The sequence below is a fragment of the Nycticebus coucang genome, chromosome 3 (assembly GCF_027406575.1).
Source record: "Nycticebus coucang isolate mNycCou1 chromosome 3, mNycCou1.pri, whole genome shotgun sequence".
Classification (NCBI taxonomy): Eukaryota; Metazoa; Chordata; class Mammalia; order Primates; family Lorisidae; genus Nycticebus; species Nycticebus coucang.
Genome location: NC_069782.1, coordinates 65,223,254 through 65,245,516, shown reverse-complemented (window position 1 = coordinate 65,245,516; position 22,263 = coordinate 65,223,254). Strand labels below are relative to the sequence as shown.

Genomic DNA, 22,263 nt, shown 5'->3' with positions numbered 1-22,263 from the left:
AGTTCATGCCCATTCCCAACAGTGAGGCAGACACAGCTGAGTTTGGGTGGGGGGATCACATTTATTGGTTTGAGGTCACAGTCATTCACGTGTCCCCACCAGGAGGGGAGACCAGGCAGTGGGCAGGGGCATGGCCACTAGGGTGGGGGGCCCAGGGAGGGTGAGCTCCTTTATCCCATCTTTGCAGGCCACTGAGGCCTGGGAACATGGCTCAGCCCCACCTGGGCTCCGAGAGCAAGACACGAAGTCCACGAGGGTCCTGCCCCCATGAGGGAGAGCAGGAGACCCAGAGGCAGGTCTGATCAGTGATCCACAGACACAGGGGCAGGTGGGCACAAGAGCTGAGGGCTGCTTTTATGCCTTCTCGAGGTTCTGAGGTGGAAGGGAGACCACATTAGAATGCTAGGAACACGGACAGAGGTATGGGTCGTGGTGATATGAGTCAATCTTCCTCAAACCCTGCTGCCCACCCAAAATGAGGCAGCTGGGACCCCACCTCTGCGCCTGTGTGGCTAGAGCTCATCATGGTCACCATCGGCTGGTGGCTCAGGTGGTGGCTCCAGGCAGGCAGCTGGTGTCATCAACTCCATGAGGTACTCACAGCGACTAGGCTCTGTGGTACTGATCACCACGGTTTCCTTCCCGCACAGGAGGCGCACCTGTGATGGGGTAGGCAGGTGCTCTGGTGGGTTCAGCCGGTCCAGGGTCTTCCCCTACTTCCCCAGCCAGGCAAGCACTTACCGTGGTAGATCGGTTGGGGCCCTGCCAGCAGCCTGTGCCCTGCTCATACTTCATGGCACTGAACTTGTCATGGTCAGGGCCAGCCCATGAGCCCCAAGTGCTGTGGAAGAGTGGGGGTGCTGAGGGCCAGCTGGCTGCAGGGAGCAGAGGTCAGGGGGCAGAGCCCAGCCCAAGCCTACTCACCCAAGATTGGTGGGGGAGCCACCAAGTTTGGGTTTTTGTGAGACCAGCTTAAAGGGGCAGAGCCGGTAGACGTATCTGTGGATGCACAGGACTAGTAAGTGGGGGTGGGGTGGGGGCATGGGGACCCTGGCCTCCTCCCCACAACTTCTCCCTGTATCTTCAAAGTCCCTTAGGAGGGGTTGCCTCAAACTCCACCAACTGGCCCTGAGGCTTCTGTTTCTCCCTGAAGCACATGGGTGTTCCCCTCAAACCACTCCTTCAGGATCCCCCACCACCCTACCCTGAGGATGGAGGGTGTGGGGAGAGGATGGGCATGGGGGACGCACTCGTTGGTGGTGAGCTCGTAGCACTGGCTGTACAGGTAGGCGAACTCCCCGTTGGGGCCAAAATCAAAGGAAATCTCCTGCTCTAGGTTCCTAGAAGGGGAGGGTGAAGGGTTCAGAGGCAACCAAGGACACCGAAGTGTGACACAGGAGGGCTGGGTAGAGCAGTGAAGGGCCACTCAAGGCTGTCTCCCCTGTGGCCTCCAGGGGTCCCTCCCTGCAGAACCCAGACCCGCCCAATGCTTGGTTGCCTGGGTGACTCCCTGTCCCCAGCTCCTTCGGGAGTCCAGCAGCGAATGCTGGGGACAGGTGGCACCACCGTGATTCAGGCCCTGGTACCTGATGGATTCTTCCATGTCCTTCAAGGAACGCTCAGCCTCCTCAAACTTGTTTCGGGCCTCCTGGGCAGCTGGGGTAGTACAAGGGGAGGACATAGATGTCAGGTGTCCCCATGCCCATTCAGGAAGATGGCAAGGAGGTGCCATGGGTGTACATGCATCCCCCTGCCACTGGGGCTTGCCCTGTGCAAGGATTGAGCCCAGAAAGGGCTCAGGGATCTTGCCAGCCACAGGGAAGCCCCACCCCACTGCCCAGGCTCCTGGGGCCTGGCTGGCTTCTAGCCTACCAGAGGTGACACAAACAAGCCACAATCCATGGAGAGGCTAGCGGGTCCCTGGGGCCCGAGAGGGTGGTACTGGCTTGCCTCAGGCCCCAGTCCGCCCCCAAGGCCTCCCAAGACACCCAGGCTTGCTCAGAAGCCAGCCAAGCTCACGGTGGAGGAAGGCAGACCAGGTGGCACTAATTCTCCCCAGCTGTGCGGAGATCCCACCAAGGCAAGACATGCAGAGCTGTCTCCACCTGAGGCCTCACTCACCATCGATCAAGGCCTGTGTCTGCTCACTGTAGGGCGGCATCTTGTCCTCCTGGGCAGCAGTGGGGCTGGCAGGCTGGGGGGGGCCAAGCGGGGATGGGGCCTCCTGGGGAAGGGTAGAGTCAGAAGGCTGCCCCCACCCCTTTTCCCCCAGACACATACCTTGGGCTGCTCCCCCAGCACCTCGGAATCATCTTCTTCCTCTTCCTCCTCCTCAGCCTCTTCCTCAGCTGCCTCCCCCTCCTCCTCCTCCTCCGTGGGTGATGAGGGCACTGGGGGATGCTCCTCCTTAGGCTCTGTCACGTCAGGGGCAGACGGCGCTGGCAGGTCAGTAGGCAGTGCCTGGCAGGCAGGCAGGCAGGGTAGTCAGTAGTCGGTGCTGTGGACTCAGGGTCTGTCCCCACCTGCCCTTCCACCCCAGGTCCACACGCACTGAGCGGCCTATGGGAAGGCATAGCCATCTGGGGAGGGAGAAGCCTCTGTGAAGGGTGCCCAGCTGGCCAGGGTGGCCCACTGCCAGAACTGGAGGCAGCTCCTTTGTGAGGCGCTGGGGGTAGGGCAGGGGCAGGACCACAGTGTGTGCCCTCCTCACCCCCAACTGACCTCAGACCGGTACTTGTCCTTGATGACAGCCCAGACACGGTCATAGAAGGAGGCGGGATCCACCTGCGTTTCACCCCCGAGGAGGGTCTGTGTGCAGCAGGGGTGGTGTCAGAATTATGGCCTCTCTGTGCCACTCCAACCTGGTATACTGCTGGCGTTTGGGCTGCAGTGCCAGGCTCTGTGCCCTGCCCTGGGTGGGGAGGGATGAGGTGCTGCCACTGAAAGGGGGCAGCACAAGTCTGCGGTTGAGAGGGGAGGGGCCCAGGGTGAAGAGACCCAGGCGCAGGGGAGAAGCTGAGACAGAGAGGGATGGAAAGATGGAGGGAGGAGAAACTACACAGGAGCAGAGAGCACCTCCCCCAGAGAGAGGAGTAGGGTACATAATTGAGGGGACTGGGAGCATGTGGGAGGGGCAGGCATAGGAAACAGGAGCTCTAGCCTGACTGGCTCCAGCCCAGGTCCCACCCGCAGGGGTAAGTGGCCCTGGACAGCTACCAGTCACACCAACTAAGGCACCCCCAAGAGCTCCCCAAGGGGACAGCCCAGGACTGCTGTTCCCTCCTTTGCCCTGAGGTTACCCTAGGGCAACGCTTCCTAGAAACTCCAAGACTAAGGAAAGCCAAGGTACCTGGGCTTCTGCTTCGGAGAGTGCCCCATCCCCATCTGTGTCCAGTTCCACATGGGTCTGGAGCTCAGCCACGGATACTCTGCAGGGTAGGGCAGGTAGGTAGGTGAGGCCAGGGTCACTGCACAGCCTGTCCTCCCCATCCAGGTCCCATCCCAAAACTTGTTTCAGGACCTCGAGGGTAGGGAGTGCAGGAAGCTGCAATGAGGTAGGGTCCAGAGCCAGGACATCAATCCAGCCCGACAGCTCCAGGAGGGGCAGCTCCTGCTGGGCCAGGCACCCCATCCTGCCCCCACCCCAACCACTAACCAGGGCATAGCCCCTGCATCCCCCATGATCCTCAAGAACCCACCCTCCACCAGGGGACCAAACAACTTCAGGACAGCTGGGATTTCAGCCCTGAGCTGGCTTCGGCCAAAGCAAACCGGCCACAGAGTTGGTATGAAATGTAATTAATTGATCCCTAGACCCAAGCACTCAGACTAGGCTCCATACCCAGGTAAGGAGGTGTCCTTACCCCGTCATCCAGAGATTCTAACCCCATCTCATGCATGAATACACAGAGGCCTGATCTGACAGATGCTGGGTCAGCCCAGACCACGTGGTAGAAGACCCAGAGGGACTGTGGCTGATCTCTTAAACAGTGATGGGAGAGGGGACCCTAGGGCCAGGACATGCAGGTCCAGCTCAGGGACACTCACAACCCGTCCATGTTGTCATCCAGTTCCTGGAAGGCATCAGCTGCCAGCTCCTGCTCCCTCTGAGCCCTGGTGGCAGCCAGCTGCTCTGTGGAGGGGCCAGCTCTGTCACCCTGGGCCCTACCTACTGGGTCCCACCACCTCAAAACCTACTTTCCACCCTCCACCAGTACCCCACAGGGCACCTGCTGTTTACAGATGGTCTCTCTTCTGCCTGCCTCATTTCCACCTACCCTGGGTAAAGGGGTAAAGAGCCTACTGTATATCAGGCTTCAACTTGATCCTCTGCAAACAGAATAACAGCTGATGCCTCCTCTGCAGAACCTTGGGTTACCTCAGGAGATCTCAAAGTGTCCCCAAAGACCTGGCTGACACTGGCCCTCTCACAGATGAGGGCCTGAGGGGGTCCTTGAGGCTCAGGTGGGTGAGCTGAGCTAATTTTCTAAGTTTTTTTTGCAGAGATGCTATGTTGCTCAGGCTGGTTTTAAACTCCTGGGCTCAAGTGATCCTCCTGCCTCAGCTTCCCAAAGTGCTGAGATAGCAGGCACTGCCCACCCCCAGTCGGGCCTGCAGATCCCATCTCCTGCCTCCAGAGATGGACATGTGACCCAGGCCTACCCAATCAAAACCTGCATTGTAATCCCTGGCTCCAAGGGATTAGTTCATGGATAGTCATGGGATCCAGATTGAAACAATGGGAACCTGTCCTGGGATCTGTGCTGGGGCTTTTGGGAAAATGGTGTTCTCTATCTGCTGGGGCTGCCAACCTGGGAGGAGAAAGGCCTGGCTCCTGTGGTCATGCTGGCACAGGTAGGAGAGATAGAGTCCCAAGGTAAGGGGCAGACTCCCAATGGACCTGAAGCTTCTATTGATGAAGTGGATTCAAGCTGGATTTTTGTCACACATGTCAAAAGAACCCTAATCACTTGAGGGCAGCTACCTCAGGGTCTTTGTACCTGTTCCCGCTGCCTGGCTCACTCCTCCTTCTGGAGGCAGGGGCTTTGTCCCATGCCATATTGCTAGCATCAGAAGTATGCCTGGCAGACAACAGGGGCTCAGCAAATATTCACTGGATGTACTGAACTACTTGTTATGTGAAATCAGGGTGAGCCAGTCAGCAGGAAAGCAAGAATGCAGTGGATACCCAGAGAGACACCAATTAATAGCATGGCCTTAGAGAGGGGGCTGTCCTGGTTCTCAATGGACACTTAGTTCCTCGTTTCCAGCCTTGCAGGTAGCTAGGACCACGCCTTCAAATCCTTCTAGCAATGCTCTGTCCTTTAACTGCTTTGCAGTGGTTTTCCATCCACCCTACCTCCCCCTTCTGTCCTGTTTCCACAGTGTGTCTCTAATCCATGGAACACACTGAGCATCCTGGGACTAACAATGAGGAACAAGGCTTCCCATTTCCCCTAATGGCAACACAACCTATCAATAGCAAAAGATGTTAAAGCATAAGGAATCATCTTTTTAAAGCCAACTAAGGTAAAAGATATAGCCAGGGCAAACCAGGAACTCTGGAAGGTAAGGAAATATAAAAGTCACTTTGCTCTAAAGGACTGTGCCAAACCTGGCAAATCTGGATGCCTGTTTGAATAAGACCTTGTGGGGTTAAGGGGGACTGGATTCAAAATCCAAAGTATAGGAGATCCCCCAATAACCCAGGAGGCTGCCCCCTCAGTGACAGACTGGATCAGAAATAACCAACCCAGCACACATCAGTTCTCACACTGCCTGAATGTTTGCAGGAAATTCAAACATTAAATTTGGATTCTAGGAGAATGCCTGAATGGCAATGATTCTAGCCACTTGACAGAAAAAAAAGATTCTCTTTAGAGAACCTCTCTTCTTGGGTTGAATATTATTCCTATAAATAAGTTTTAAACATGATGACCGACAAAGATAACTAGATACACAAGAAAATGAGGCACCATGATCAAAAATCAGCTGATGATGATAACAAATAATGAACAAGAGACTCCTAGGCCCAGGTTGACCTCCTGTTCAGAAGTGAAGGGCGAGTACTCTGGCCAGCCAGGACATACCTTCCCACATCTTCTGGTGCTGTTCTTTGGCCTCCTTCTCTGGCTTCTCAGCCTCCTCCTTCACTGTCCTCAGCATCTCCACCTGGTCTTCCAGAGACTTCTTTCCAGCCTGGAGCTCAATGAGCTTTTGCTGGGTGGGCAGAAGGCAAAAGACCACCTCTCCTTTGCTCTGCTTCTTCCCCCACTGTCTGCCCCCACTGTCTTTACTTCCCAGGGAAGCTGGGCAATTGTTCCAAAACACACACCTCCTTGGGTCTCCATTGCCCACAAGGCCCCAGGTAATCAGGGCCTGTCTGCTTCTCCAGCCCCATATGCTCTACCCATAACTTAAACTCTAGGATCCAATTGCTCTGACACCAAAACTTTCCTGCCTCCAGTTTTTTAAACATGCTGTTTCTTTAGCCTAGAACACTCTACATGCAAATTACCCCGATTCTAGTTTAGATACTTCCAGAAAGCCCTTCCTGCCTCCTTCCCCAAGACAGAAAGAGAAAGGAATGAGGCAAGTGCCTCTTCTCCGCCTCACAGCCCTGAACTTCCCTTTGCCCAACAGCCCTGGGGGGTGGGCTTTCTGTCTGTCTGTCCCTTCCATTAGATGATAATCTGCTTGAGGTAGATCCAGGTCTGGTTCCAGCCTCCTGTCCAAGACACAGTACATCCTGTGCCAGTCCAGCACATCAAGTGCTAGACTGGCTCTGATTCAGGGATGGGGCCCACAAGCTGTAAAGCCTTACCCTAATCCCCTGGGGCACTGCTTTTATCCCAAGACCTATGCAGACACTTTAGTCTGGCCTCCTGTCAAGATCCTCCCACCTCCCTGGAAAGCAAAAGTCACTTGGAGCTGTATCACCACCTAGCTCCTCTTGTATCTCCAAAATTCAGGGGGATTGTGTTATCCCCTGAATTTGGGGAAGAACCTCACTGGCCACATGGGTGGAAAAGATCTGAAACCGTCCTTAGACAAGAAAACAAAGCTGGAGCCTAAGATTGGTAGGTAGAGCAGAAGCTTAGGTGCAGTGTTGAGGACACCCACCCGCCAGGAGAGACACACACCTAGGGACCCCACATACCCACCCTATTGAACTCATCCAGCTGCTGATGTTGTCTCATTCACCTGCTTCCCCTATTGTATGGTCATCAGATTATCTTACAGACAAAAGAACTACAGAATCAGGATGTGAAGCATCCCTCCTGCTCCAAGGAAGTATCAGTGGCCCTTAGCCCTCCTCAGTCTAATGTCCAAAGCCCTGATCAATACTTGAGATGACTGCCTCCTACCTGTGAACTAATTAGCTAAGAACTAAATGCCCAGTGCATACGTAGGAAAGCAAGGAACAGGCAAGTTGTAACTTGCCCCAGGACACTGCTAGTCAGGGCAGGTGTAAACCCCACCGGATCCTGCCAGCTCATGTCTCGAAGTCTCAATGCCCAGATGGTTCTAGGTCAGTTTCCAGCCCCCGCCCCTCCCCCACCTGCTTCTCCTCTCGGGCCTTCTTCCAGTCCTCAATAAGGATCTTCTTTAGGCGGAACCCCTCGCGGGTGACCTCTGCCATCTGCTGTAGAGACTCTCTCTCCTTACGGCCCTTCTCTCTGGGTTGGGGACGGACACATAGGTACCAACAGTGGGCATTCAGGGTCCACCAGGTCTACCTCTTCCAAAAAGGGTTCAACCCACCTACTGACCCTTCCACCACCAACCATGTTGGGAAAAATAAGAAACTCTCCTCCCAACCCTCCAGGCTCTCTCAACCTCAGCACCTTTCATCCCAATCCTTAGGAGCAGAAACAGAGGCCAGGATTTGCCCACCCCTGGGTCAGGGAAGGGACTAGGGAGTGTTAGGAGGTGGAGCTAGAAGGCAGCTCCCAGAAAGAAATGGAGAAAAAAAACATATCAGACTCCTACATAACAAGACAAGCTGGCCAATAAGTGAATTGTGCTCAATCCATTCTCTACTTAAAAGATCTGAAATCAAGACCAAGTTTAGGTTAAGTACTGGGACTTTCGACTCCTTTGAAAACTAATCAAGCCCTCTCAATTGAAGTTGAAAACAGCTATTCCCCTGAATAGAGTACAGTACTGTTATCACAGCTCACTGCAACCTCAAACTCCTGGGCTTAAGCGATCCTTCTGCTTCAGCCTCCTGAATAGCTACAGATACATGCCACCACACCTGGCTCAACTTTAATTTTTTTTTTGTAGAAACAGGGTCTTGATATTGCCCAGGCTGATCTTGAACTCCTGACCTCACAGCTGTTCCTTAGATGCCACATTCCCCTTAGAAACTGCCTACCACCTGATACTCAACCTGCTGCTTCTTTTTTTTTTTTTTTTGTAGAGACAGAGTCTCACTTTATGGCCCTCGGTAGAGCGCCGTGGCATCACACAGCTCACAGCAACCTCCAACTCCTGGGCTTAAGCAATTCTCCTGCCTCAGCCTCCGGAGTAGCTGGGACTACAGGCATCCACCACAACGCCCGGCTATTTTTTGTTGCAGTTCAGCCGGGGCAGGGTTTGAACCCGCCACCCTCGGTATATGGGGCCGGCGCCCTACCCGCTGAGCTGTAGCCGCCCTCAACCTGCTTCTTTTGTTTACATTACCTTCCTGTGGGTGTTTAAGTTTTCAGGTCTTGCTACAGAACATGACATTTAAAAGTTTAGAGTCAGGGCTAGTGTGGTGGCTCATGTCTATGATGCCAGCACTCTGAGAGGCCACAGTGGGAAGATCCCTGGAACTCCGGAGTTCAAGACCATCCTGAGCAACAGTGAGACCCCATCTCTACTAAAGCTAGAAAAATTAGCTGGGCATTGTGGTAGGTACCTGTAATCCCAACTACTTAGGAAACTGAGGCAGGAGGATCACTTGAACCCAGGAGTTTGAGGTTGCTGTGAGCTAGGCTGATGCCACAACACTCTAGCCTGAGCAACAGGGTAAAACTCTGTTTCAAAAAACAAAAACAAATGAAAAAGTTTCTTTTACTGGGCAGTGCCTATGGCTCAGTGAGTAGGGTGCTGGCCCCATATACTGAGGGTGGCGGGTCGAACCCGGCTCTGACCAAACTGCAATAAAAAATAGCCGGGTATTGTGGCGGGCACCTATAGTCCCAGCTACTCAGGAAGCTGAGGCAAGAGAATAGCCTAAGCCCATGAGTTGGAGGTTGCTGTGAGCTGTGACGCCACAACACTCTACCAAGGGTGATAAAGTGAGACTCTATTTCTAAAAAAATAAATAAATATAAATAAATAAATAAATTTTTCTTTTTTATTGAGACAGAGTCTCACTATGTTGCCCTGGGTAGAGGGCCGTGGCGTCACAGCTCACAGCAACCTCCAACTCCTGGGCTTAGGCAATTCTCTTGCCTCAAACTCCCCAGTAGCTGGGACTGTGGGCGCCCGCCATAACACCCGGCTATTTTTTATTGCAGTTTGGCCGAGGCTGGGCTTGAACTCGCCACCCTCGGTATATGGGGCTGAGCCACAGGCATCACCTGAAAAAAAGTTTAGAGTCAAAAGTTAGACTGACTTGGGTTTGAGTCCTGGCTCTGCCATCTCCTAGCTATGTGACAACCCTGGGGAAGTCATTTCTCTTTCTAAATTACAGTTTCCTCATTTATTGATGAGGGAAATAATTACATTTGCTTTTACACTAAACGCAAAGTCAGTGATTAGGATTCAAAAAGCAACTGGCAGAGAATGAGCACTCAAAAGCCAAAAACAGAAGAGAGTAGGCCTGATTCTCTGGGTAGGACCCAGCTAAATCTGGGGATGGAGCAATGGGAGGGGTACTGTCACCCACGTACTTGCAGGTGTTCTCACAGACGATGCCGCTGTTGTATTCATCTGTCCCATCACAACAGTCTGAGACAGAAGCAAGGGCCAAAATCAGACCTGGCAGTACCTTTCCCCGCCCACTTTCTCGTTCCCCTACCATGATGCGTCCTCGCTCACCGCAAATTCCATCATTGACCCGGCTGGAAGAGATATACAGGGGCTTGTAGCCAGTATTGGTGCAATGGAAGCTGCCATTAGGACAGGCAGCTGTACCTGTCAGGAACAAAGAAGGGGAGGATTACAGTGTCCATGCAGGGCCAGAAATGTCCCCATTCACCCAGTTATAACCCAAATAACCATATGCTTGCACAGAGCAAAAGAAAGATAAGAACAACCAAGGGAAGCAAAGAGCTGCATGCTGTGGGCCTGAAATAACCTTCCAATGCTCTCTCCTGCTTCCCCTCACAAAAGACAGAGTCTCCAAACTTCTGGCCTTAAGTCATTGTATTATCTCAAGCTTCCCACAGTGCTGGGAATACAGGTGTGAGCTACTGGCGCCTGGTCCCCACCTTCATCTCCGTCTCCAGACTGACTGATCTTTTGCCCTGCTGTCTCCCACTTCTGGGGATTGGCCCCTCCGTCTGTAGTACCTTCAGGATTCAGCTGAAACCTAACCTCCTCTGAAAATTCTTTCCTGACCCCCATGCTGGTGGGGAAAGGGCATCTCTGTGCTCCCACAAGTACCCTAGCCATTAACACTGAATTTTGCGCCTGCTTCCACCCACTCAGCTGGGAGCCATGTAAAGGCAGGGCCTGGCATTCAGCAGGCAATCAATAAATATTTGATGAATGAATAGAGAAAAAGCTCACCTGGCTCATCTGAGCCATCCTTGCAGTCACAGTAGTCATCGTTGACCTGATCAAAGGGGATAGTGGCCGAACCATCCAGGCAAGTGAAAGGCTTGGACTCGTCGTAGAAGTGATGGTCTTGTGGGGGTAAGAAGCTCAGCCCGAGGCAGAAAGGGGCCTTCTCCACCAAATACCACCTCTGTTCCCCCCAAGCCCACCAATTGAACACTGCTGCGAAACTGAGGCAAAAGGCTGCAAATGCCTATCCCAAGGACAAAGGTTGGCCCCTCCCACACCCTACCCCCAACTTCAGCCTGGCGGGAAGATGAACAAGACTCACTGGTGAGGGAGACGCCCCGGGGCCTCTTGACCTCCACTGCGCAGCTAAGGGGTAGCAGCAGCAGCGGCAGCATCAACATCTTTTACTGGAGGCTCTGAGCCCAGAAACGGGTTCTATCGGAGGAAACAGGCTGCGGAGAGATGCACTGTGACTCCACGCTGCAGCAAGAAAAGGGCGCCCGGTCAGTGGGAGAGGGCTACTTCCAGCCAATTGGATTCCTCCACGGCTTCTGGACAATGAGGGCTCACTTTGCTTCTGATACAGGACGAGAGACTAGTCTCTCCAATCCTGGCCAGCGGAGGAAAGTCTTACTTTGCTCAAAACAATGGTGGGGACCTCAAAACCTCCACTCCCAGTGCTCAATGCGGCCCAGTTCCCGCCAATAGGCCAAAGGGCCTAACACACACGAACCCTCTGGCTGTCCACTGTAGGATAAGTGAGATGCCCTCCTACTGGCTAGTTCACCTACACGAGGCCGAGGCAAAGGTCAGTATACACCGCGCCCCTCTTGCCCAGCAGCCACGGTTCCTGCTGTAGAAAGAAAGCGGAAAAGCCTTGCATACGTTACTTCCGGTCTTACGTCGCGTACCGGGAACCGCGGCTCAGAGCCGCCATGCGCGGAGAGGCAAGCGCAGGGCGGAGGGGCGGTGCCAGAATCCAGACGGCCATCTTGGGCAGGACTGTAAAGCCTTAGAGAAAAGAAGATAATCCTGAAAGCTTGCTCTTAATGGCGGCGCAGCGTATCTCCATTTTGGGAGTGGCAGCTACTAAAGCCGGAAAATAAAAGTCCCTGAAAAGTGCCTGCGAACCCCGGGCAGAGGAAGGAAAGGAAGGAAAATGGATGAGCACGTGATCTACAAAGTACCCGCTGCTAGCCTGGGGCTCGAGTATGCCCCGCCCTCTATTGGGACCGCCCCTCAGCGTAGCGTCAGCCAATGAGAGTAGTGGCATCGAACGCCGGTGGTCTCCATGGAAACACTGGAGGGAGGAGGGGAAGTGGTTACCTAGCAACTGGGAGATGCTGCGAGGCCCCGCCAAGCGGTCGAAAAGTGCATTTCCAGAGCCTGAGGAACCCGAGCTGACAGATCGTGGACAGGGGCGACAGACTCCTAGTTGTCCCCTAGCTCCCAGGAGCCCTCGGCTCCAACCCAGTCATGACGTCTCCCCTCTGCAGGGCGGCCTCCGCCAACGCCCTTCCTGCTCAGGACCAGGTTACGACTCCATCTTCCAAGGCCAAACACAAGAAGGCTTCAGCCAAGCCCAGCCACCCCCGAAGCAAGGGCGCGGTCCAGGCCTGGTCTCCTCGCCATTTCAAGGTCGGATCCTTCCGCCGTGGTATAGGGAAGCCCTCTGTGCACTTGCAGGTGGCTGAGTTGCAAAGAAAGATACAACTGTTAGGTAAGATGGCTCCAGGGAGCACAGAAGGGTCAGGGGTCAACTGGGTCCACGCAGTCTTCTGACCAGGCATAATGTGATAAAGGCATTTCACCAGCATTGGTCTAGGTGGCCATGGTTTTCTCATCTGCCTTTTAAAACTTCTCCTCAACTCAGCACTGAGTGGACTGTATTTCATTCTTTAATGTAATTTCAGCTCTTGTATTATGTATGTGATGGTAAAGAACATAGTTTAAAGCCAGATTTTCTTGAGGGACTGAGAGTAACCTAATGTCTCTCAGTTTCTCCATATGTTAAATGGGGATAGTAACCGTACAAAATAGGTACTTGAAATGTGTAATGCTCCTAGAACAATGGTTGGCACATGGTAGAGCGTAACACTATAAAATGCAAATCATTGGTTCTTAATGGATGAGGGTAATTTTGCTCTTCAGGGACCATTTGGCAATGTCTAGAGACATCTTTGGTTGTCATACTGTTGGAGGGTCTGCTACCAGCATTTAGTGGGTAGAGGGCAAGCTGCTGGTCAGCATCCTACAAGGCACAGAACAGCTCTGCACAGCAAATAATTATCCAGCCCAAATGTCAGTGGTGACAAGGTTGAGGAATCCATAGGTGTAAGCCATTATCATTATTATTATTTTGGTTATTCTTAAGAGGCAATCTTGGATAGTTGTTGAAAGTGTGGGTTGCATTCAAGGTTGAATGCAACCTTGAACCATTTAACCAGTCTGAACCTCAGGCTTATCATCTGTGAAATGGGTATGCTATGCATACAGATATGTGCATATCGGCATAGGGTATATGGTACATGGAAAATTCTTAGTGCAGCATCCAACACATAATACATGCTCAAAGTGATGTACAGTTGATCATTGAACAATATGTGTTTGACCTCTGCAGGTCCAATTACATGCAGGTTTTTTTCCCCCCAATAAATATAGTTACCCTTCTGTATCCATGGGTTCTGCATCTGCAACCAAACTAGGATCAATACAGTATTCTCAGGATGCAAAACCCAAGTGTGTAGAGGGCTGACTTTTTATATCCACATTCTGCAGGACTGACTGCAGGATTTGAGTATGTGTGGATTTTGGTGTACTTAGGGATCCTGGAACCAATCCTCTGCATATACTGAGGGATGACTGTACTGTTATAATGTTAAGTTGACGATGGCAAAAAGATCTTCCCTCTGGGATGTTGCACCCACCTAATGACACTGAGCTGTGTCTGCCCACCTCACCTGCTCCCTAGAGGGGGACCGGAAGGCCTTTTATGAGAGCTCCCAGTGGAACATCAAGAAGAACCAGGAAACCATTAATCAACTCCATGAGGAGAATAAGGCACTTGAATTACAGCTGACAGACCTGCTCAAGGTGAGGGTACAGAGGCAGGTGAAGGGATTCCAGGGTACATGGGGCCAGCGCTTGGCCTCAGGTAGAGGTGGCCTGGGTGAGAAGTGATTGGAATCTTCTCCTTCACAGAGAGATGAGAAAGTGGTCCAGGCAGTGATTCAGGAATGGAAGTCAGAGAAGCCATATCTGAAGAATAGGACAGGCCAGGTTTGCTCCATTCTCATCCTACAAACCCCTTCATTTCCAGCCTGGGTCCCCTCCCCACTGGACTCCCTACCTCTAGTCCCACTTTTTCCAATCCTTTTTCCATGCAAGCCACCATCCATGTGCTCAATTACATCTTTACTACACACTTTCCTTGTACCTGGCATGATATTAGGTGTGGTGAAAAAACAGACCAAGTCTCCACTTCTAAAAAGCTCATATCCACTGTGCAAAGTGGCTCACACCTGTAATCCCACACCTTGGGAGGCAGAGACAGGACAATCACTTGAGGTCAGGAGTCCCAGATCAGTCAGGGAAATATAGTGAGAACCTGTCCACACAAAAAAAAATTTTAATTAGCTAAATGTGGCAGTGTGAGCTTTCTCAGGAGGCTGAGGTGGGAAGATTGCTTGAGCCCAGGAATGCAAGGGTGCAGGGAGCTATGACTGCATCACTGCACTCCACACAAGGTGACAGAGTGGACTTGGCCCTTTAAAAAAATGGAAAAGATAGTGTTTGGCTACACTAGGATAAAAGCAATAGCAGTGGAATGAAAGCGATCTCAAGGATAACCTGTGAAATAGAGCAGTGAGTTTCTTAACAAATTGGATATAGTTAGTAGAGGAAAAAAAAGGGTTGAAGATGAGATCAAGGTTGTGGGCTCAAATCCTGAGAAGGAGGAAGCTGCCATGATCTGCAATGGGGAAGATGTGAGAAGGGAAGGTTTGGAGAACAATCAGGTGCTTAATTTTGGAAGTGATGATTTTGAGGTACCTGTGGAGAGATCTGGAAAGCAGTGTATGTTTGGATATATGAGCCTATAGTTCAAAGGGGAGGTTAGAGTTGGGTGTCTTCAGTGTAAACCCTGAAACTGAGGCCAGGTGTGGTGGCTCACACGTTTAATACTACTACTCAGGGAGGCCAAGGCAGGTAGATTGAGCTTAGGAGTTAGAAACCGGCCTGAGGAAGAGTGAGACTTCATCCCTAAAAATGGCCAGGCATTGTGGCAGGCACTTGTAGTTCTAGCTACTAGAGAGGCTGAGGCCAAAGGATCACTTGAGCCCACGAGTCTGAGGTTGCTGTGCGCTATGACACCACGGCACTCTACCAAGGGCTACAAAGTAAGACTCTGTCTCCAAGGAAAAAAAAAAAATCACCAGGACAGAGAGAAGAGCCCCAGGCTCTTTCCCCAAAGACAAATGGAGAATGGGGTGGCTAGGGAGATACGGGTGAAAAACTGGAGACTGGGTATCCTGGAAGTCACAAAATGAGGGAAGGACTAGGTAGGGGTTCAGGCCCTGCCCCTGCTCTCGCTTCCCTCCCTGCAGCAAGCCCTAGAGCACCTGGACTACCGGCTGAGTGAGAAGGTGAAGCAGCTCAATGCCCTGCGGCACCAGGTTGTGTTGCGGCAGAGCCGGCTGGAGGAGCTGCAGCTCCAGTACCGCCTTCGCCACCTGGAGATGGCCGAGGCGCAAGACAGCAACACAGAGGTAGCCAAGGTATGGCTGGTGAGGCCTGTGAGGCAGAGTCCTGGGACAGGATTTGAGGGCAGTAGGAATTCAGCCCAGCTCTGCTGCCCTCTAGACCATGCGGAACTTGGAGAACCGACTGGAGAAGGCCCGGATGAAGGCAGAGGAGGCAGAACACATTACTGGTGTGTACCTGCATCTCAAAGCCTATCTACAGGTAGGGACTAGGACTGCTCGGGAAGGCAAGGCAAAGAGGGAAGGCAAGCCTGGACGGGGACAGCGGTCAGTCACAGGCCTGCCCCACCCTACACCCCAGGAGGAGAGCCTTAACTTGGAGAACCGGCTGGATTCCATGGAGGCTGAGGTGGTGCGAACCAAACACGAGCTGGAGGAACTGCACGTGGTGAACCAAGAGGCCCTCAATGCCCGGGACATTGCCAAGGTGCGGCCCCACCTGCCCTGGGTGTCCTGCCCCACTGCCATGGTTCTGGAGCCCCTTCCCTCTATCTCCCAGCACCCTGCTGCGAGCCACGGTAGATGCCAGCTGGTCCCGTTCCCCCTGCTTTTCTGGATCCTCTGCAGAACCAGCTTCAGTATCTGGAGGAGACTGTGTTACAAGAGCGCAGGAAGCGCGAGCGCTACGTGACTGAGTGCAAGAAGCGTGCAGAGGAAAAGAAACTGGAGAATGAGCGCATGGAACGTAAGGTGCGGCACCCAGGGGGCAAGGCTGGGAACCCAGCCCAGTCCACCCTGACCTGGCTTTCCCAGATCCAAGACCTTTTCCCAACTCTTGAGAGTTCTCCCTAACTCTGTTCTCTTCCCCCCACTTGATGTAAGGACTCCTCCCATATCCTGGACCCGCCTTCCCCTCCCTCCTTGTTGTTTGCCCCATTTTGGCACCATGGAGGCCTCCAGCCCTCCCCTTACTCACCAGCTAGCCCCATCCTTCCTCATCTGACTAGGACTACCATCTTTTTTGTTTTTTTAGAGACAGAGTCTCACTTTGTTGCCTTAGGTAGAGTGCTGTGGCGTCACAGCTCACAGCAACCTCCTGCTCTTGGGCTTAGGCGATTCTCTTGCCTCAGCCTCCTGAGTAGCTGGGACTACAGGTGTCTGCCACAACGCCTGGCTATTTTTTTGTTGTTGTTGCAGTTTGGCCGAGGCCAGGTTTGAACCCACTACCCTTGGTATATGGGACAGCGCCCTCGGACTCCAGTCTTTTTTTTTTTTTTTTTTGTAGAGACAGAGTCTCACTTTATGGCCCTCGGTAGAGTGCCATGGCATCACACAGCTCACAGCAACCTCCAACTCCTGGGCTTAAGCGATTCCCTTGCCTCAGCCTCCTGAGTAGCTGGGACTACAGGCTCCTGCCACAACACCCAGCTATTTTTTGGTTGCAGTTCAGCCGGGGCCGGGTTTGAATCCGCCACCCTTGGTATATGGGGCCGGCGCCTTACTGACTGAGCCACAGGCGCCACCCGGACTCCGGTCTTAAATGTGATCCTGCCTCTACCCAGCTGTTACCTAAGGCCCTGCCCCCTCTTTACTCGGCACCTCACCCAGCTGGTACCAAGGCCCTGTCCCATCTCCCAGACTGGGTGCCCTTCCCTGGCCCCAAGCCTTTGCCCTTCCTTCCAGCCACCTTTATCCCTCCCCGGCCTCTGCCCTAAACCCTGTCTTTGAGCTGACCCTGGCCCTGACCTCAACCTGTGAGCAGACTCAGCGCGAGCATCTGCTGCTGCAATCCGATGATACTACCCAGGATACCCAGCATGCCAGGGAGGAGGAGCTACGAAAACGATGGAGCATGTACCAGATGGAGGTGATCTTTGGCAAGGTCAAGGATGCCACTGGCACAGCCGAAACGCATGTGAGTGCTGCCTGCAGCCCTAGATGCCCCAGCCCTGCCCAAGCTGGAGAAAAAGACTTACCCCACCTCCCCTCTCTGCAGGGTCAGTTCTTCAGTACACAAACCTACTCCCATCTGCAGAGACATCCTTTCTCTCTCTTTCTAGTTCATCTGCTACCCTTCATAGTAAAACCCTCACTTGTCTATGTGTGCCATCATTCCCCCACCTTCTGTTCTTACACCTCACTGACTTGTTTGGCTTGTCAGTTCTAGGAGAACTGGTAGTTCTCTTGTTCTTTGTCTCTAGCACCTGTAGGATGGCCTGGGACATGGTAGATAACCCAATACCAAATTCAGATCTGGAGAAATGGGGTTCTTAACTTTATACTCTTCCTTGAAATATTCTAAGATGGCCATGTCCTGCTCTGGTGCCTGGATCCTGCCAACAAATGCTGCCTCATAGCCCAGTTTCTCCCCTTTGGGTGTTCTCCAACTCCCTGTTCTTCTATGGGCTCCACTCATAGAAGTGTGGAACTCTGAACTCTGAGGACCACCTAGGCTCAGCCTTTTTCTAGCAGTAGGGCCTGGCAGGCTGGGTGAGATTTGCCACCAGAAGTTGCTGGCATGTTGATTTTGAAAAGAAGTTGTGCTCAGCTCCATTGCTGCCCCCACATGCTGATTTTGGCTGACTCAAATTCCTTATACAGACCAGGAAGGGCCCTGCAAAAAATGACATAAAGGGACTGCACACCGTGAAGCATCTCTGACTCCAGCCCACAGTCTACATACATCTCTATGCCAAAGCCACTATCTTTGACCACCTGTCCTGTGTGCTGGGGGGTGGAGGGAGAGGAGGAGTGCGTGCCTGCCTCCCTAAGCCCTAGCTCTTACTGGGGGCTGGGTGGCCTGCAGTCGGTGGTGCGGCGGTTCCTGGCCCAGGGAGACACCTTCGCACAGTTGGAGACGCTCAAGAGGGAGAATGAGCAGACACTGGTGAAGCTGAAGCAAGAGAAGCTGAGGCTACAACGGGAACTTGAAGATCTCAAGTACTCTGGAGAGGCTGCGCTGGTGAGGTTAGGCCTTAGAGTCCCCTGAGGGGGGTGCGTGGAAGGTGCAGGGGTCCATTGTGCACCAGCCATCCCCAGGCAGATGACCTCCCTGCTCCCCACAGCCAACAGAAGCTGCAAACTGAGATGGAGGAGCGCCTTAAGATGGAGAAGAAGCGGCATGCTGAGGCGCAGGAGCAGCTGGATCGTGCCTTGAGGGCCATGCAAACTGCCAAGGAGAGTCTGGAGCACCTGGCTAGCAAGCTGAGCCATGTGACCGTGGTAGGCCTGAGCCCTGAGGAAGCCCCACCAGACCCTTGCAAGACCTAACAGACACAGTCACTCAGATGGGATTCCTGCCACATTGGCCTACCCAGGGAGTCCAAGCCCTCCTCAGTCCTGGACATCAGAGGCCCTGCCCACAGTGGGAGCCCCTCCACAGTGGCTCATGCCTTGTAATCCTAGCACTCTAGGAGGCCGAAGGATTGCCGGAGCTCACACGTTTGAGACCAGCCTGAGCCAGAACAGGACTACCTCTAAAAATAGCCGGGCGTTGTGATGGGTGCCTGTAGTCCCAGCTACTTGGGAGGCTGAAGTAAGAGAATCACTTGAGCCCAAGAGTTTGAGGTTGCTGTGAGCTGTGATGCGGTGGCACTCTACCCAGAGCAAAAAAATGAGACTCTATCTCAAAAAAGAAAATAAAAGGCTCGGCGCCTGTGGCTTAAGCAGCTAAGGCGCCAGCCACATACACCTGAGCTGGCGGGTTCAAATCCAGCCGGGGCCTGCCAAACAACAATGACGGCTGCAACTAAAAAATAGCCGGGCATTGTGGCGGGCGCCTGTAGTCCCAGCTACTTGGGAGGCGGAGGCAGCATAATCACTTGAGCTTAGGAGTTGGAGGTTGCTGTGAGCTGTGATGCCACAGCACTCTACCCAGGGTGACAGCTTGAGGCTCTGTCTCAAAAAAAAAAAATAGAAAAACTAACCAGGTGTGGTGGCACATACCTGTAGTTCCTGCTACTCCAGAGGCTAAGGCAGGAGGATCTCTTGAACTCAGGAGTTTGAGGTTGTTGTGAGTTAGCACTCTAGCTTAGGCAACAGAGTGAGACTCTCAGGAAAAGAAATAAAAGACTTCAGAAACTCTGCCCAGGGTGGCGACTGTGGCTCAGTGGGTAGGGTGCCGGCCCCCATATACCGAGGGTGGTGGGTTCAAACCCAGCCCCAGCCAAACTGCAACAACAACAAAAAAATAGCCGGGCGTTGTGGCGGGCACCTGTAGTCCCAGCTACTTGGGAGGTTGAGGCAAGAGAATTGCCTAAACCCAAGGATTTGGAGGTTGCTGTGAGCTGTGATTCTACGGCACTCTACCAAGGGTTAATAAGTGAGACTCTGTCTCAAAAAAAAAAATAAATAAATGAAACTACCCAGATTGAAGCCCCATCCCCATGGTAGAGGGCCACCCAGCCCCCACACAAAATCTCGGAGACCCCAACTCCAGTCATGGATTGGTGAGTTAGGACAAGCCCATCTTACTCTCTGCAGAGACACATTTTTTTTTGCAGTTTTTGGCCGGGGCTGGGTTTGAACCTGCTACCTCCAGTATATTGGGCTGGTACCCTACTCCTTTGAGCCACAGGCACCACCCAGAGACACGTTTTTTTTTTGAGACAGAGTCTCATTTTGTCGCCCTTGGTAGAGTGCAGTGGCATCACAGCTCACAGCAACCTCAAACTCTTAGGCTTAAGCGATTCTCTTGCCTCACTTCCCCCCCAAGTAGCTGGTACTACAGGCGCCCGCCACGGAGCCTGGCTATTTTTTAGATGTAATAGCCATTGTTGTTTTAGCAGGCCCAGGCCAGGTTTGAACCCACCAGCCCCGTTGTATGTGGCTGGCGCCCTAACCACTGAGCTATGGCGCCAAGCCAGAGACACTTTTTTTTTTTTTTTTTTTTGAGACAGAGTCACCCTCGGTAGAGTGCTGTGGCATCACAGCTCACAGCAACCTCAAACTCTTGGGCTTAAGCAATTCTCTTGCCTCAGCCTTCCAAGTAGCTGGGACTATAGGCACCCACCACAACACCTGGCTATTTTATTTTTATTTTTTTGGTTGTAGTTGTCATTGTTTGGCAGGCCCTGGCTGGGTTCCAACCCACCAGCTCCAGTGTATGTGGCTGGCGCTTTAGCCATTGAGCTACAGGCGCCAAGCCCAGAGACGCGTGTTTTAGAAGACCATCCCCACAATGGCCTCTCAGGAGTAACTATCCGACCCCCACCTAGAGAGTCCCCCACTCTTTTCACATCTCTGTTGAATTCAGAGGTTCTGCCCTCACAGGCATGCCTTGACTCCAGAGTCCCCGCCCTCAGTATCTAGCACCTACACCTATGGGTGGCTCTTACCTCAAATGCCCCACCCCTAAGAGAAAAGACCTTTCCCTGAGTGGAGCCCTACAGAGGCCCTGATCCCCCCCTGGATCTCTGGCCGCAGGAGCAGAGCAGCTTCGCAGAAAAGGAGTTGGATCCCAAGGCAGGTGACTATCTGCCGAACCTGCTATGCCTGGTGGAGGAAAAGCTGCTGAAACTGCAGGGGCAGCTCCAGAGCCAGGACTTGCCGGAGATGCTGCGCCACATCGCAGACCGAGAGGTGTTCCTGAAGCCAGAGGCCAGGAAGTGGGGCTGAGGGTGTAGATAAGTGGAAAAACCAGCGAGCTGGATGCAGTAACCCTTGGGAGGCCAAGATGGAGGCTGATGAGCCAGAAAGGAGCCTTAGGGACAAACAAGGAAAGTTTGAGGGTGAGCCTGAGTCACAAGGGAGAGAAAGAAGCCAGAAGAGCTGCAGGCAGGACCTGGAAAACCAGAGGTTGCAGCTGGGGGATCAAGGGTCAGTCTCAAGAGGCCTAGGGACAGGGCATCAGACACCACAGATGGGCCTGAGTCATGAGGGGTAGAGCTGAGAAGGAAGGATAGGAGTGGGCAGTAGTCTCTCTCTGGAGTCGGGATGTCTCTGAATAGGCTGCGGAGGAGGGAGAACGGAACTTCTTTGTGGCCTCTGCCCCCTCACACTCCTCTCTCCTGCCCCCCTCCCCATCTAGTTCTATGCCACCTTAGAGGGAAAGTTGCCCCAGTACAACACCCGCATCACCTTGCCCCTTGTCAGCGCTAAGGACAAATTCTTTGGTTAGTATGGAGGAGCGGGGAAGAGGTGGGGTTGAGGCCCCAGGCTGAGGAGCAGGGGGTGGTCTGATGCCTGGCTCAGGGCAAGGGGGCTGGGGGACAAAGGCTAAGAAGAGAAATCCGAGCCAGGGATGGGGACTTGTATCCCGACATCCCGCCCATCACCCCCACCCCCTAATGTCTCCAGTAGACGAAGAAGAGAGTGAGGATGAGGACAGCGAGGTGGTGAACCGTGCAGCGCTCAAGATCCGTTCCCAGAAACTAATTGAAAGCCGAATCAAGAAACGCAGTCGCTCGCGGAGGTCCTAGACTCACCCGGCCGCTCATCTGGCGCCGGGGGGCCCCCTTGGGAGTCCCCTTTGGGCCCAGCGTGGCCCCACGGGGCCCCTTATGGGCTGAATGCAGCCTGAACCCGGAGCAGAGCAGACCGGCAGCGCCGGAGGAGAGGGAGGGGGCCAGGCCGGACGTTCCCACAGTAAATCTCCCAGCCGGGTCGCGCTGGCCTCGGAATCGCTCAATAAAGGTCGCCGACTGATACTCGCCTCTTCTTGACCCTGTACCGCCCAAGAGCTACCCCTCAAAACCCAGGCTCCAATCTGGGACGCGAGGACTTGCATGAAGCGGTGACACAGTTCCCCCTTCCTTTCTCTCCAGAGGAATGGGAGATACCCCTACACTTGGGGCAGGCTAGTCCTTCCCTCCTGAGGACAGAGGACTTTCCGCCAGGA

The 22,263-nt window shown here is 53.3% G+C and overlaps 2 protein-coding genes across 17 annotated transcripts; one reads left to right on the top strand and one right to left on the bottom strand.

The window, feature by feature from the left end:
• Positions 1–41: 41 nt before the first annotated feature.
• PRKCSH (protein kinase C substrate 80K-H) lies at positions 42–11,761 on the bottom strand. Of its 7 annotated transcripts, none has more exons than XM_053586501.1 (18): positions 11,628–11,761; positions 11,048–11,205; positions 10,729–10,845; positions 10,036–10,131; positions 9,888–9,945; positions 7,562–7,679; positions 6,090–6,219; positions 4,048–4,132; positions 3,350–3,428; positions 2,722–2,808; positions 2,302–2,460; positions 2,122–2,224; positions 1,587–1,656; positions 1,251–1,340; positions 925–999; positions 742–841; positions 497–659; positions 42–372 (listed from the first exon to the last, which is right to left on the bottom strand). In XM_053586501.1, the coding sequence occupies exons 2-17, from the start codon at positions 11,124–11,126 to the stop codon at positions 513–515; spliced, it is 1,593 nt and encodes a 530-aa protein (XP_053442476.1). In that variant the 5' UTR covers positions 11,127–11,205; positions 11,628–11,761; the 3' UTR covers positions 42–372; positions 497–512. The 7 variants fall into 7 exon arrangements, with proteins under 7 accessions (XP_053442476.1, XP_053442474.1, XP_053442473.1 ...); XM_053586499.1 differs by having other exon boundaries at positions 11,611–11,748; XM_053586498.1 differs by having other exon boundaries at positions 11,517–11,653.
• Positions 11,762–11,954: 193 nt separating this feature from the next.
• Positions 11,955–22,219, top strand: ODAD3 (outer dynein arm docking complex subunit 3). Of its 10 annotated transcripts, none has more exons than XM_053586489.1 (13): positions 11,955–12,445; positions 13,697–13,818; positions 13,927–14,004; positions 15,330–15,500; positions 15,586–15,687; positions 15,787–15,912; positions 16,053–16,175; positions 17,188–17,340; positions 18,232–18,392; positions 18,491–18,647; positions 20,850–21,005; positions 21,454–21,538; positions 21,726–22,219. In XM_053586489.1, the coding sequence occupies exons 1-13, from the start codon at positions 12,202–12,204 to the stop codon at positions 21,842–21,844; spliced, it is 1,797 nt and encodes a 598-aa protein (XP_053442464.1). In that variant the 5' UTR covers positions 11,955–12,201; the 3' UTR covers positions 21,845–22,219. The 10 variants fall into 10 exon arrangements, 9 of the variants coding, with proteins under 9 accessions (XP_053442464.1, XP_053442463.1, XP_053442470.1 ...); XM_053586488.1 differs by having other exon boundaries at positions 21,723–22,219; XM_053586495.1 differs by having other exon boundaries at positions 20,850–20,892; positions 21,726–21,858.
• The last annotated feature ends 44 nt before the right edge of the window (positions 22,220–22,263 follow it).